Here is a 15,896-nt window from a genome sequence, read left to right on the forward strand (position 1 = left end):
TTAAAAACATTTTAATGCCATAAAAAAACATGGCTTAGAATTGTTTATCCACAAATCGCCTGTTACAAAACTTATTTCGCAAATAATGAGTCTAATTTACTATTACTCAGCTTATTTAACAGCGCAATGCATTCAAACGTTTTGCAGTGCATGTTTGAATAAAATCTTAAAAGTATTATTTCCCTTGAGATTAGTGCAGTACTCTGAAAGAGGCTGCGCAACAGCGCCACAACCTACCAGTGGCCAAAAAAGGAATGACACGTGTACCTGTTCGGAGTCGCCAGAGAAAATGAGCAGGGAGAAATAAGATGGTGTTGAAGGCCGGTGCGGGACGGATGGAATACATTACGGACATATTTTGTTATTTTGGGGAACCATTGTTCTAATCTGTTAACATGGGAGCCTAAAATTAAAATCACCATCTTCCATTCACACACCAGCTTTTGTGAGTGTGCAAATTTTACTGCTTTCTGACGGCTCCAGAACTATTAAGGTTGAGTTTGCTGCTCTGAATGTAAGGCTGAATTAATCAGGAACTGGATGAAATGTAAACATGTAATTGTTTGATAGTCCTTTATGAAATTCAACCTCAGCCAGGTACAAAGAGAGCTTTTATTGTCAAGAGAGTGAATGAATGAATGAATGAATGGGCTTAATTTGCTGCTATGGAGACCAACAATGACCATTCATAAAGTTCATTAAGGCTTTTATATCAAAGGTTGTTTACCAGATTTTAAAGCTAAGTGGCGATCTGTCTCGGTTTGCTGAATTCATCTCTTGTTCCAAAACAGCTCATGAGGCATGTTGAAAGCAGTGTTTTCGATTTAGTTTGGAAGCAATCGCATTAAAACTCTTAAATCACGTAAATGTTGTTACTCTGAGACCTCCAAATGTCCGACAACTGAATTGTTGGCATGATGTGTTTGTGTTCATCTGTGTCTGGAACAATGTTGTGAAGCAGCGCCTCGCCGCTGAAGGCTCTCATGGCAGGTATTTACACCTGTATTCCCACCTGGTGTTGCTAAGGCTTGGGAGTGCCATTGTTATTGTGATCCACTTCACTCAGTTCCTTTCTAAAAAAAGACGGCATCAAAGATGGATGATGCAGTGCCTTAATTACACGCCTCTGCATCATTGTTTTTGTCACTTTTTTAGCTAATAGCGTTGTGTTTGCATTTCATGTCATTTGGCACAGCATAAGGAAAAAATAGCACTTGTCTGTGTTTATGAGTGACACTCCTCCAACAAGACAGAACTGGAGGTGGAGAGGTTCCCCTTCAGGTTTTATTGCAGCGCGGCAACACCTAATGATCGGGATACCGCTGTGTTTGGAGAGTGGGCCGTTAGCGTGGGCTGCATACAGCAACAGTAGCTTAGGCTACAGCAGGAAAACAACCTGATTTACTTCAGCATTACCAGCTCCTTCGGTGCTGTTTTTCAATGACATTTGGGTTAATTCCTGCCACACGTGGCAGTGATTCGTTAGGATTGTTCCCACATTTTCACTCTTGACATTCAGCGTTCTCAGCAGAAAGAGGAAGATGATGTTGGCCACTGGATTATCCTTTTACTGACAGTCGATCACACAGCTCATGGATATAAAAACACTATATGTTGCAGTGATGGGACAGTTCCAGTAGACTATTCCTTCCCTGTGCTGTCAGAGGATAAACCCCATGAGTGCTAATGCTGCAGCGCCACAAGGCTGTTCTCTCCAAGATGGCATGAATTAGCATTTAGCTTTAATATTATCACAGTCTTGCATTGCAGCTCTTATTTGCACTGACAGATCAGAGCGGCAGCACTGCGCTCAGGCTTCGTATTTGCGTGGGGAAGCGGGGTCTGTTGCACACTGCTGGCTTCTTTAAGTTGACGAGCATTGAGTGGAGTAAAGTAAAGTTATTGTCTGGCAGTGTGAGGGTTTCAGGACGGATCTAAACCGCTTTCTCCTCGGGGGAATTCAGCCTGTTTGTCTTTGCTCTGTTAACACACGACTGCTCTAATTTCAGTTGGCCTGTAATGTGATGAGTAAAGGTGTAATTGACTGTGGTTTCTCTCCACAAACCCCCACTCATACGTGTGCACACGCCCACACATGCACAGACAGACACACGTGCACGCTCTCTCCTGATTCTTCACCAGCTCTAGGGTGTCTCTGTGATCTGTTGGCAGGAATGTGCTGGAGCTGCAGGATCTTTAATGTAGTTTCACTAATTTCTCGTGCAGTTTTCGGTGGGGTGTCGTGTGGCGTCATTCTTCTTTCTGAGTCAGTTTGAAGGTGTTTTTTGGCCTTTTTTGGACTGAAAAAGCCGTGAGAGGTCCGTTGTTTATCGAGTGTTTTATTGCTATGTAGCCCTTCTTATTTCCCGGCAAGTTGCCGTATTCTGTTGTTCACAGGCTCATAAACCTCATTAAAACTTTAGATTTATAGTTACAGCCTCTTCTGAGAAACCTTGTGATGATACCCACCAACCTAAAGGAAATGGTCTGACATCTCTACGATAACTTACGACACAATACAATCTGAGAATTATTCATAATTAATCAGCTCAAGTTTCTTTTAAATATTACATTTAAATAAACTTGTGGATTTTTGTAAAGAATTCTGAAAACTTCACCGAAGCTGATGCGATGATGATGTTTTAGTGGCTAAATTAGTGTTATTTATTGTAGATAAACAGATGCATCTGGGTTGCAAACAGTTGTTTAGGACAAAGAAGAGAGCAAAACATTACGCAACGTTTACAATATTTATCCAAAAAATAATGAATCATTTTACAATTTCAGTTCACGCTTTCATCCCTCAGACTTTGTATGAGAGGATTCTTAAAAAAGAAAGACTTCTTCTGACTATAGAGTTGATTGAATGAAGTGATTTGATGGTTTAAATGAAATATGTACTTTCTTATTGTTGAGTAACTCGAATGCACCCCAGAGTCCTGCATTCCTCATCTGTGCATTTACAGCTTGATGCCTCCATTTGGTGCCGTATGCAGGGCCATGCAGGTATGCAAAGCTGAATAAATGTAGCTCATATTTATACATCTGTCAGGACACACGAACACTCTGGGGTAAGTGAGCGCACGCATGTGCGCACACACGTATGCCGTCACATTCCACAGTTTCAAGCATGCATTTCAGCAGGCCCCTGTGTGAGCAGGAAAGAAATGAAACCGCCAAATGCAACACGCATATCCTGTACGTCTAGAAGCTTTTTAAACGGAGGGCTTTCTCTGGCTCGGCGTCGGACCCCCAATGCTGACAGAGCCTGGCTAACTTCCCAGAACAGAACAATATCTGCCAGGTCGTCTGAGGGGCCCAGCAGCCACCCCCCCCCGACACACACATCCAGCGATGTACACGAATGTCTGGCCTTTAAACCGCCAATGCTCAGGCTGGGCCTTACATAATGACAGAGAATGGAGGCATTAAGGCAATTTGTTTGATTTAAGTTGTCAAGGCGTCCTGGACCCTGCCCTCTTCAGCTGGTTTTGATACCTCCTGTGTGTGTGTGTGTGTGTGTCATGCACCTCATCTGTGTAAAAAAAACAAGATAAATGGCCTCAAACACACAGACAGAGTCAGTGGGTCCACATGATGAGATTAACTGGATTACAGCTACAGTTCTGCTCCTTATCTGAGGGTAATTATCCTTGGATATATGGCGGTGAATGAATGGAATCACTGGCACAAAGCATGTCATACCCCGGTACCATAGGTGGCGCTGTCCCCATTTCAGCTATCGCTAATAGAGCCACTTCCTGTTGAAGCATGTCATACCCCGGTACCATAGGTGGCGCAGGTCCAGGCAGCCCCATACCCACCTTGTGAAGTATGCTGATGACTCAGTCCTCCTGTCTCTACTGTCAGAATCTTCACATCTCTGCAACCCCACAACAGCAAGCATGGGAAATGGACCAATGAATCCACCAGTATTCACTTCTACTGTCATAAGACACAATTTAAGAGGATCAACAACTCTAATGTTCTGCTTTTAAACCTAAACAGTCCAGCATGAGTTTTAGCTTCTCTTTATTAGCTACATTAACTGTCAGTGGGTCTACATGATGAGATTAACTGGATTACAGCTACAGTTGGGTTCTGCTCCTTATCTGAGGGTAATTATCCTTGGATATATGGCGGTGAATGAATGGAATCACTGGCACAAAGCATGTCATACCCCGGTACCATAGGTGGCGCTGTCCCCATTTCAGCTATCGCTAATAGAGCCACTTCCTGTTGAAGCATGTCATACCCCGGTACGATTTTGTGTCTTCTCCCGTCCTGCAGGAGAAAACACGTAATTTTATAGGCTGTTAATAAAGAGATTCCTGGACAATAGAGACTTGGTTAATCTTTGTGCTGTAAAGACCTTCTTTGAGCTTTTATTGACATCCTGTCGCTAGGCTACATCCCGCAGTGTTTTGGGTTTTTTAGCCGCCCGCTCCCGCGAGATTTGAGTTGGGTCCCAATCCCAATGCAGCCCTCCAGTTTGTACCTTCTGGGCTCCTGTAAGAACGTGGTGGTCAGTCAGTGGGGTTCCATGAGTGCCATCAGATCAGATTAATGGCTAAATTATGCTATTATGATGCAAGATTAACCGTATTATAGCTATAGTTGGGTTCTGCTCCTTATCTGAGGGTAATTATCCTTGGATATATGGCGGTGAATGAATGGAATCACTGGCACAAAGCATGTCATACCCCGGTACGATAGGTGGCGCTGTCCCCATTTCAGCTATCGCTAACAGAGCCACTTCCTGTTGAAGCATGTCATACCCCGGTACGATAGGTGGCGCTGTCCCCATTTCAGCTATCGCTAATAGAGCCACTTCCTGTTGGCGTCTTCACCGCCAACAACAACAAACTCAGGCATTCAGAAAGATGGCGAACGCAGAGCGAGATGAAGCTGCGTCCCTCTCCATCTGTGATGAGCTGGTTATGGCACAGACGATGCACAACGGCGCATTCTCCATCGCGTTGTTTCTTTCTTTCTGACGGCAACAACAGGAATATCGTCTCTCATCATCTGGAGCATGCTCAGAACGCTCGATCCGATCCACTGTCGTCTACAGGCACGTTCAGTCGAGTTATCTCGGGGTCTTAACCCGATCCGATCAGTTTTCTTGTCAGATTAAGGTGTCTCCATGAACAGAATAACTCAGTTTTATTGTAATTTAGCCTTTAATCCGATCCGAAGGCGCTCATGTACCCGCAGAGTGATGTTATGATAGTTTTTACCAACACAAACTTGAAACTGAAGCACTCTCATGGCGTCCTTGGCATGTTCTTCTAATTACAGTTTTGTGATTTTCTCTCTTATTCTGCTTGCTTTGGGGTTTTATTCCTCTCTTGACGTCTCTCACCACTGATGTCATGCAGCCAAGGTAACCAGTTCCGATCCACTGTCGTCTACGTGCACGTTCAGTGCACGTTTGGATCGAGTTAATATCGGGGTCTTAATTTGATCCGATTCGATTTCTTCTCAGATTAAGGCGTCTACATGAGCTGAATAACTCAGTTTTATTGTAATTCAGCCTTTAATCCGAGTCTGAGCTCCTATAAAAGCAGATTTCAGCCAACACCTGGAACTTTGATGCCTTCTGGGTTTTATGCAAAGGTCAAAGGTGAAAGGTATTTCCTCCGAGGCCGAAGTTACAGAGTAGATTATGTCAGATTAAGTCCGCTGACGTGTAAAAACCTTTCACTAAAGTGTCGGTCACAGCAACCTACTCAGTGCATTTAAAGGTGTATTAACTCAACAACTGATACTTTAAGTTTAAAGACATTTAACAAGTATTACTGAAATAAAATGCTGGGAACACTCAACCATTCAGAAAGGTTTTACACCCCGAGGGTTCTGCCTCCCCGGCCTAAATGCATCCCCCAGGACTGTTTAGCCGCTGGTTCCTGTGGTAGAAATGAAGGGCATCGAGGAAAGGACCCCCCCCCTCTAGTTCCTGGAAAAGTTTCCTGTGGTCGAAATGAAGCTTTTGTCTTTATTTTTTCTTTGTTGATCTTATTGAGAGTGAATCTGTGTTTTTTTCCCCCTTCTGAAAGAGACTCTTCTTGGAGTTTTTGTTCCTCTCGGGGCAGGAGGTGTTAAAACTATAAACCTAAAGACAAACCATCATTTGTAATGTTCATGAAAAGAAATCTGACTTCGGTAGAAAACGCACAGACGCGTGTGACTGATACAAAGGTGAAGAGGAGCTGGTGGACCTGGAACAACCGACATTTTTCATCCCTTTCCTTAAGTATCAAGGCCTGTCTCATCTGTCTCAGGTTTAAGCCTCTTAAGGACCATAATTCTCTTTATTTTCAAGATGAAATGTACAAAACTTGATCTCATCCAATAAAATAAGCCAAATATGTGACAATTAAATGTTGCCTTACAAAAAAAAATAGTTTCAGTTCAAATTTTGCTAATTTTTTAAATTAAAGTAGGAATATTTTCCCAGAATAATTTAAATTTTCTTACAAGAAGACTAAACATTCTGAGATATCTTTTGGAGGCCTTTAAATAGAATTTATTTGGGATAATAACCAGCTAATCCTGCCCTTGCTGCTGAGATACTGAACAGATAATAATGAGAACCAAAATCCTACAAAATGTAGCTTCTCCAAACCGGACTAACGCACCCAAATAATGTGGTTTGAGATCAAATCAATTCAAAAAGGTCTTGATCTTCTGGACATGCCTTAAAGTTCCATCATTTTGGAAAAATAGTGTATTTTGATACAGCTAAATATCTAATAAAGCTACTCTCATTCACATATTTTTCTGTTATTTGTATCCAATCCATCTTTATTTATAAAGCACTTTACATTTGTGCTGTACAGACTCCATAAAAGCATTAAAATTACAAATACACGTACACGGATTACTGTCTCAAAGTGCCTCTGGGGGGGGAAACTGGTTAATTTTGAGGTACAACATGTCAACTTGTGCCTCAGATGAACCTTTTCAACCAACTTGAACCAGGTGCTGGTGCTGGGGTGGTGCCATCGCCACTTTTGGGGGTGTTGGATGGTGTTGTGGTAAGATTACTGCCTTTCATGTGGGTGACTGGGGTTCGAATCCTGACCTCCCTGCACGAAAGGTCCTACCTCCAACACTTAGACCCCCTGATGGTCCCTGACTTCCTGGGATACAGGTGTCAGTCGCTTTGGATAAAAAAACATCTGCCAAGATATCGTTAGCTTCAGCGTTTCTAAAGCACCTTTAGTCCAGTACTGCGGCACCTCGAGGCCCCTTTTTGTCTGAAATACTTTGTTTTAGCTTCTGTCTCTTTAAGGTTAAACATGATTGGTCAGCTGATTGCCTGAAAAATCCATTAACTCTCGTTTTTAACTCGACACACTTTAATAATTTCTTTCTGTTTTACCTGTGGGGAAGGTGGGGTGCCTAAAAAGGCTTTTTATGTGCAGCTCCATTTGAATTCAACACTATAAAGCATTTGAATGGTCAGAGTAGTTGTAATTGGTCAGAATTCAACAGTATAACAGGTTTTCATGCACAATGCTCATGATGCTCAGTTTCCGCTGCGTCTCACTATTTTTTGGGGGGGGTTTTGTTCAATCTGGTGGTTCTGTATTGGACTCTACTTCATGTGTGCTGAATTTAAACCGAACCAGCCGTTATGTAATGCAGGAAAGGTGTGTTTGTGTGTAAAGTGCCTTCTCCCGCTCCCTCGTAAACGATTTAAATATAAATGAAAATGCCAGAATGCAAAGTAAAAGAAAAAGTGGAGCGTCACAGGTAATTACTCCGAGCGGCGGAGTGTAATTGAACCTGATTAAACCCGCTTACGGTGTGTGTGCACGAGTGTGAGTGCACTGCGGGTGGAATAGAGGCCCAGTGTTCCTGGGTCCCGGCTTTAAATAAGGGGTCTTTATCTGGCCATGTGTGTAAAAGCTCTAAAGGGTCTGAGCGTTTCCTCCGGCCCGATGCCGCTCGCTCCAGGTGTGGTGACCACTAACCAGCACGGCTTTTAACCGTCACGCCTGATTTGGAGCCTGAATCCAGCCTGACTCCACACACACACACGGGATCATGCATGTGCACATTCACCTCCAATTTAAACTTAATTTCTCCACCCAAGTGTTTGTTAAGTTCCCTCGTCCTCTTGGCCTTCTGATTGGAGAAGCAGAAGCTCTCTGATTGGTTCCCATCGTCTTCAGGGAAGATCTGTGCTCCCCTCTTACCTGCTCCGATCCACGCAGTTATCTTTGAGTTCTGCTGAATCTTTAGCTTTGTTTTCCAGGGATGCTGCAACACTCACAGGCCATGTTTCCGTCCTTTTCTTTCCCAGATTTCCTTTGAACTGGCGGAGTACACCGCTAACGTGGATGGCGTCGGCACGCTACGTCTCCTGGATGCCATCAAGACATGCGGCCTGACCAACAGCGTAAAATTCTACCAGGCGTCCACCAGCGAGCTGTACGGCAAAGTCCAGGAGATCCCTCAGAAGGAAACCACTCCCTTCTACCCTCGTTCACCTTACGGTAACACACACCGCTGCATAATTAGCTGCTCCAGGAAACAAGCAATACTGGGCTGATTCTTTCTGGCTAAATTTGACAGACACTCGCGCTTTGCAGTGTGAGGGTGTTCAAACAAAGCGCTTTTTCTTGGCGGGTTTGTGTGAATATATGCATTTTTGACAGAGTGTGTGTCTGTGTGAGGGAGCAGCAGCGAGGCTTCGGTGTTCAGACTCCCTGCACACACACCCCGAGGCCAAACGTCTGCTCGAGGACTGGAGTGGCTCAGTTTAACAAAGACACCTTTATATCCACAGCACTCAGCACTCACTTTCGACACACACACACAAGCTGTACACGTGTGTAAGCGATCGGGTTTCATGTACTCTGTTGTCTAAATGCTCTCCTCACTGACACTTTCCCCATCTGTCAGCACTCAATCTGGGCCTGCATGGGAGGCGCGTACCTTCTCCAGAAGGGCTGCGCCTATATTAATTAGACTTGGAAAGGTGGAGGCGGGGGGACGCCACGGCGACCTCTTTTCACCTCCAGTGTACATCCTGACCTCCCTTCATTTGCTTTGGTATTCCCCTCATTACACCAGAAAGTAGGAGGAGGACAGTGAGAGAAGCTGGTGCTCGGGCCTGCTTTTGGTCAATCAGCAGGAGTCTGGCTCCCACTCCTGGCAGTGAAATACGACCGCGTTCAGCCGGGAGATGTGGCACCGTTAGAGACCCGAATCTCTCTCTTTTTCACGGTCATGTCCTGTAAGTTTGATCAAGTTCGATGGTCCACGGCACCAAGCAGTTTATTATGTGTGAATCTGAGAAAATAGGCTTTAAACGTTCTGAAAGGACGTCGCTTTCCCTTTCTCGGTTTGACCTCTTCTTCCTTGGAACTCCCTGTTCTGCTTGTCTTTGTGGTTTCCCAGCACAGCACATTCAGACCATAGAGGCATCTTTATGCCTTCATTTCTCATGCATCCGTTTGGGTAAACCTGCAGCTGGTGAAAATGAAAAATGTTGAGAGGTTTATGTAAATCTGGTGTTAATAAGGTTCTGTCTGCTTCTTTTCTCTGCTTCTCTGCCTCTGCTCTCAGGAGCTGCTAAGCTCTATGCCTACTGGATCGTGGTGAACTTCCGGGAGGCCTACAACATGTTTGCCGTCAACGGGATCCTCTTTAACCACGAGAGCCCGAGGAGAGGTGAGTTAAAAGAACCACAAACACACCAAAAACTCAGTCTGTGCGACATATTCAACCCCAAATCAAGTCTTGATGCTATGAAAAATTACTCTTTTTCCATTTCAGACTGAATATATCTGAGATATTTCCTGTTGTGTCTCATTGATAACATTTAATTAGTTAATTTACATCCATTCCTACTTTTTTTGACCGCATTTCATTCCAAATAAAGTTTGGATTTGGCGTCTTTAGGCTTGTAATGATGTGAAAAAAGACCTTGTTTGGTACAAAAGTTGGATCCGTGCCTGTTAGCAGAGGGAATTTGCATTTACAAGAGCAATGCAAAACGTTCAGTAAGATTTTAGAGTCACAAAAGCTGCCTTGATGACGTGATGTTTATGCAAAACCACGTTACTAAGGCCTGGCTGCAGGAGAGCAGGGTTCATGCACTGGACTTCAGTCCCGACCGGTTCCCCACGGGAGAGTTTAGGAAGAAAAAGCAATGCAGCAGCGATGACCCATCTGTTTATTTACAGGAAGAAAGGATTTAAGTGCAGCGTTTCATGCCCAAAAACCTTAAACCGAGCTTTTTATGGGACGTGTTCGAGGCCTGAAATGCAAAACGTGATGCATCGTCATAAGTCAAATAAAACTGATGGGGTAAATATGAAATATCTTGGGTTATAGGCCTTGAATTTCATAATTAAACAGTTTACAAGTGATCAATCATGTAACACAAACTTAAGAGCATATCTGGGGATAATTGTGCCCCATGCTTCGGTGTTTTTTTGGGGATCAAGGTGTAAAAACGTTGACATCACTTAGCCTCAGCAACAAGTTAAACCCACAATAAAGCAGTAAAACAGATGGTGAACCATTGTTGGATTGTGTAAAAGTATTCAATTACATGCTCTATATAAAGTCATATTCATTCAACGGTGGAGCCAGACTTCTTATAAGCACTCGCACACATTCTGACACATAGTGAATGGGCTGTGGTCACATTTTTAATATGTGCTTTGAGCCCTGAGGGTCGCAGGCGCTGGTTTAACCCGATTTACACGCCACTGATACTCAAAATGAATACCACATGACTGCAGCCCCAGCACTGTGCCCAGGTCAGCCGCTCAGGTGTTTATGATTTATTCCCTAATGAAGGCCCTGGCCACGACCCCGGCCCGGGTCAGGGGTCATCCAGTAAACCTTAATGGGTTACCACAGATAGATAGGTGTGGGAACTGGTGTAGGTTACTGCCAGTTCAGCAGAGATGCTGCGGCCACATCTGAGGTCTTGTTATAGAGAATTAGTTGACATAATCAAACTGGGAATAGTGTGTGTTGTGACATATGAGCAGGAGCAGTGAGGGCTCTTTGTTTTAAAGAGTTACTCACCGTTTTATGACATTTTATGGGCTTAAAACTACAGTTGATAATCTTGAAAACTGCACAAACCGTTGAGGAATCAGAGTTGTCTGTGCCCTTTTTTACACGATGACCTAATAAGGACAAAGCTCGCTGCTGCCTTCCTGATGACATGATGTCAGCCTTTTGGTTCTTGGTCAGCTCTCTCGTCTCTGACTCTGTTTCTGTCTTGCAAATTCTTGCCCCACACACACACATTTCCCTTCTCCTCTTCTTCATTTCATGTCATTCGCCTCCCTTCTTCAGAACCAACATTCTCTGGCTGGCAGGCAGGCTGTTGCGTTTGCCCCCGCCACCCCTATTATGAGAATTATGGCTGTTGCTGCTCATAAAGCAGGAACGCTGGGCTGCGATGCGGCCAGATGTCCCACGGCTACCTTGCACAGCGCAGTGTGGCGCTTGTGTTGGCCGGTGTTTACCCAGGCCCCCGGATCCTGCTGCTGCCACACTGAGGAGGCGTTTGGCTGTGCAGCCCGGTTCTCACAGGAGGGAGAAGCTGGTGCTTGGAGCTGAGGGAAAAAAAGCCTTCTTGGCATGTTTTTTCTTTGTTGGACTGTAAGCTTCTACAGTAAATTATAAAGTGGGACACATGCTGTTTTAACTGGAAATCGTAAACGCCTCATTTTGACTAGATTGTAGTAAACATACCTCGGTTGTGTTTTTGCTAAGTAGTCACAAGGATTTTGCTTGTTTTTGTGCGGTTTACCACAACATAGAAGGTTTTTTTTAAGATGCATTATTTTTGTATAATTAATTCAAACGTCTCAACGTAGCCAAACAGGCTTTATCTGTTAAATTCACAACTTAAACTCGGACTACATCATTAAAAGCCCAAATATGCACAAGACACCAATAGCTGTTGGAAACTATGACAAATCGAGTTCCTTTGACAGTTCAAACACTAAAAACCTCAGCATTATAAAGCACCAAATCACATTTAAAGTCACTTTCAGGATAATCTAATTCATTGCCGTTTAGGTTAATGGTTTATTTGAATCTGTGTAAAACTTTGCAACAATTTAACTTGAAAATGAAGCTATGAACATCAACAGAAATCACTATAGTTACATCAATCGTTTGTCATCAGTCTCCATTTGTCAGCCACACCCTGAACATCTCTGTCACCTCACTGCTCCCACTTATTCACAGACCTGTGAGTCTTATTCATTACCTGCGTTCAGCTCCTTTTGTGCAATACTGAGAGCATTTCTGTCTGAATAACTATGCACCAAGACGGTCGGTTTGACTGGTGCTGACGTCACCTCCGCCTCCCACAGGAAGAGCTGCGTATCAAACAGTAACAGGCGGATGCATGGTTTTATGAGAGCTCTTTTCCGTTTAATGAAAGTGACCTAACAGTCCGCAGTCATGCTGTGGCGTGTCACTTCTGGGAATAAGAGGGCAAGAAAAGCTCCCTTCATCGGATTCACCAAGGACTTGTGTCTTTTACACTTTTCGGGATGACTTAGTCCCAGCAGGAATGCACTTCTGGTTTCTCTCACGGTTCTCTTAAACATGCGAAAACTCAACCAACAAACAGCCGATTTGCTTTTTTTCTGCTGTGAAAAGTCTGAATCGTGTGATCGGAACAGAAAAGAAAACACACAAGGTGTAAATCCAGTGTGAAGCAAAGCAAACAGAAGCTGGTTCTCACCGCTGCTCGCTCCCCTCTGGTTAGCTTAGCTGTTAGCCATAACAAACACTTCTCGCAGAGCATCCGATGAGGGGGATTAGTGTGAGCAGCGGTGCTAAATAGGCTCCATATTGCTGTGACATATGAGACAGTGCAGTACACCGGGTTCTTGGAAGGACTGATCAGCGGGGAAACCAGTGCAAATAACCAGTTCTTGTGTTTATTTGGTCGTTTCACTCAACAAACACCTGAAAGTTCAGGTTTGAAAACAAAGAACTGAAGCCTGGTTTGACTCATTGTTATTAGCCGTCTGTTGCTCTAAAGCTACAGTAAATCAACACGGTAATACGTTTTCTGCCACTGACCAGCTCCAGTTGTAGGCTTATCCCCTGGTTTATTTGGGGAAGTCCCATCCATCTCTCCTCCCTGAGAGCTCTGTGGTTCACGCTCGGCAGTACAGAATAATATACTGTTATGTCAAGAGAGAAGAGCAGTTAGCACTGGGGAAGTTAGAATAGCACTGCCAAAGTCAATGCTGCCCCTTAAAACACACACATACAACAGCTCAGCCTCTACATGCCTTGGCTTCATCTTTCTGCTTTTGTTGAGATTAAGCCCAAAAGGTCAGATTGCACGATAGATTTGAAAGAGGATATGTTTTCCATTTATTGGAAAGGTTATTTTCAAAGGAATCTTCAGATGGGAATGACTCGGTCAGTGGACGTCGAGGGGATTTGTCGGTATCCTGTAAGACGGAACCCGGTGCGAAGAAGGTACTTTTTGTTTCTTGGTGTCTGGTTTCGTTCGGTGTTGATGAGAAACGGCCTAAACATCAGCTGAGCTACGTCCAGGTGAAGCCCAAAGTGTGGAAGTGCTCTGCTTTTTTTCCACCTTCACTCATCCCCGCCGCCGCTGCCCTCAGATCAGTGTTTGTTGTCTCACGTCGCCACGGTAACAAAGTATCTGGATGACTGATTGCTCACTTCTGAGCGTTGTAATTGCACCACGAGTTGAGGACGCTGTGTCAAGTTTCTCCACCTCTTTGTCAGAAGTCTGCAGCTCGAACCCCAGTTTGCAACTCTGGCTGTAATTCAAGGAGGGACTCTAACGTAGAAGTGGTGCCATCTACTCCTCCCACTTTCTCCGTACACAATGTTCCCTCCACCGAACTGTTTCCTTTCTAAGTGGCTTTCCTTGACTCTGTCTCATACCTTAAAGCCCCCCCCAGCTGCCTTCCAGACCTCCATGCAGGACATTTCTCCCTCCCTGTTGGTGGAGTCGGCCCAGAATGAGGACGGCACCCCGTCAGGTGCGAATAGACGCATATTCTCCTTTGGTTGAGGCTCTGGAGATCAGTCAGAATGCGAGTTGTGCAATAACAGTGATGGCAGACACTGACAGCTTTGTGGTCGGGGTGGAAGATTTCCCCCCCGCAAAATCACTCACTGCTGCTGCTTGTCAGGTATTTTGGTTCAGGAATCGGTGCAAATAAAGAAGATGTGTACAGGGAGAGTGTGCGTTCGGTTTTCAGGTAAACAGAGCTCGAGGGTTGGCCTAAATCCTACAAAGGGAGTGGAGATGGAAACGAAGGGTTACATTTTTCCCCTTTATTCTATCACAAAGCCACTCACTCCCCAAAACCATTTCTCAAAGACAGAGCAGGATTATGGGATTTGCAGTTCTGGGTGAATTCCAAAACAGGTGTGTAAAACCCTGTGTTGAGGTAACCAAAGGGTTTCTATGACAACACCGTGGCCATTTAAAAATGACGTTTTTTCCCTCTTTTTGATCTTTTGTTGGCCGGTTCAGACAAGCTGGTGACAGAAACGAGTCGAGTATCTGGAAAGTGCTCGGAAGGACTCTTTGTGAAAAAGTAAACGGTCCTATTTTAAGGTTGTTGCTCATTAAAACTGTCTGGGTTAGCAAGTCATTCCACTTTTGGAGAAAAGGGAAAACTCCTGCGATTTCCAAGGTGATGAAACACATGCACCAGGTCTGAAGCTGGAGGAGGAAACTTGGCACGGGAGGGAAGGCGATGTTCGACCCGTGCGAATTTAACGTCAGATACGAACGTGATGGATATTTTTGCATGATTGAAATCTTGGTTTGCTGAGCTTTTCGGTTTTTCCAGAAGTTTGTAGCGTTGGGCCGTGCAGCGACCGCACGATGCGTCTTTAAAATGAAGGTTTCTTTTCAGAATAAATCACACTGTGGTCGAGTCTCAGTAAATGCACATAAATACCCTCACAGACAGTCGTATAAATGAGTGAGTCAGACATCTCGAGGTCTGGGTGTGTAAGGGCTTCGCCGTTTTAGACTTCATAAGCTGCCTTTCTTTAGCAGCATGTGTTTAACAACAGAATCTGTTGAGCAACCAAGACTGCTTTAGCCAAGATCTCCTGAAAGCCACAATGCCCTCCCTGACTCCCCCAAACCCCAGCCCCCAGCTGACAGCTTCTGTCCCCATCCTGTCTGGGCCCGCATGTCCTGGCTCTGGATGGGAGACATCTCCATACATTTCTCATCACCCTGCTCCGCCTCCTTTTCCTCCTCACACACGAGCCCAGCTGTGCCAGCGAAGCCGGTGAGTTACGCTTTTCCTGTTGCTCCTCTGGCCAACAAACGAAAAGGAATGACGGAAAAAAAGAGAAGGAGCAGTTATGTGAGAATAAAAGAGAGAAAGAGAGTCAGTTTCTGGCATGGCTTTTGCTGTCTGCTCAGTTTTCACGGCCCGTGATTTTATTAGACTTTCCGCCGGGCCGGGCAAGGTTAAACGGCCACCGCTGCCCCGTTCGGGCTCAGAACCTCCTGTCAGCTCCCCTCCTGGCTCCCCTCGTCCACCTCCACCCCCTCCTCCTGGCTGTCCTGGACTGCTGCTGCCAGTAAAGGAAACACATTAACACCAGGGCCAGTAACAGAGCAGGCTTTGTCCGGGACCAGGCAGGCCCGTCCATTAGCCCCACACTCTGGTCCACGCCGCACCAATTAGAGCAGGCAGGGAGCCGAGCCACTCCAAACAGAGGTGTGAGCTTTACAAGGAGGCCACAGGTGTGCTTTGGGGGAAATAATGGACTTTATAGCTGATTGGTGTACTGTGCTACACCATGTTCCTCTGACACCTTTTTAAGAGCCAAACCAGCTTTGCAGAGTTTTGACAACCTGTGTTTAACCTGCA

At 44.9% G+C, this 15,896-nt stretch overlaps 1 protein-coding gene across 1 annotated transcript in view; it reads left to right on the forward strand.

Annotated features, from left to right (window-relative positions):
* gmds (GDP-mannose 4,6-dehydratase) overlaps nucleotides 1-15,896 on the forward strand; it is a 186,445-nt gene that overhangs the window by 53,056 nt on the left and 117,493 nt on the right. Inside the window, exons 5-6 of the mRNA XM_072388921.1 lie at nucleotides 8,315-8,507; nucleotides 9,583-9,687. Of these exons, the coding sequence (XP_072245022.1) occupies nucleotides 8,315-8,507; nucleotides 9,583-9,687 (298 nt within the window). The remainder of the gene's footprint in view (nucleotides 1-8,314; nucleotides 8,508-9,582; nucleotides 9,688-15,896) is intronic.

The sequence above is a fragment of the Leuresthes tenuis genome, unplaced genomic scaffold (assembly GCF_036924035.1).
Source record: "Leuresthes tenuis unplaced genomic scaffold, fLeuTen1.0.hap1 SCAF_7, whole genome shotgun sequence".
Lineage (NCBI taxonomy): Eukaryota > Metazoa > Chordata > Actinopteri > Atheriniformes > Atherinopsidae > Leuresthes > Leuresthes tenuis.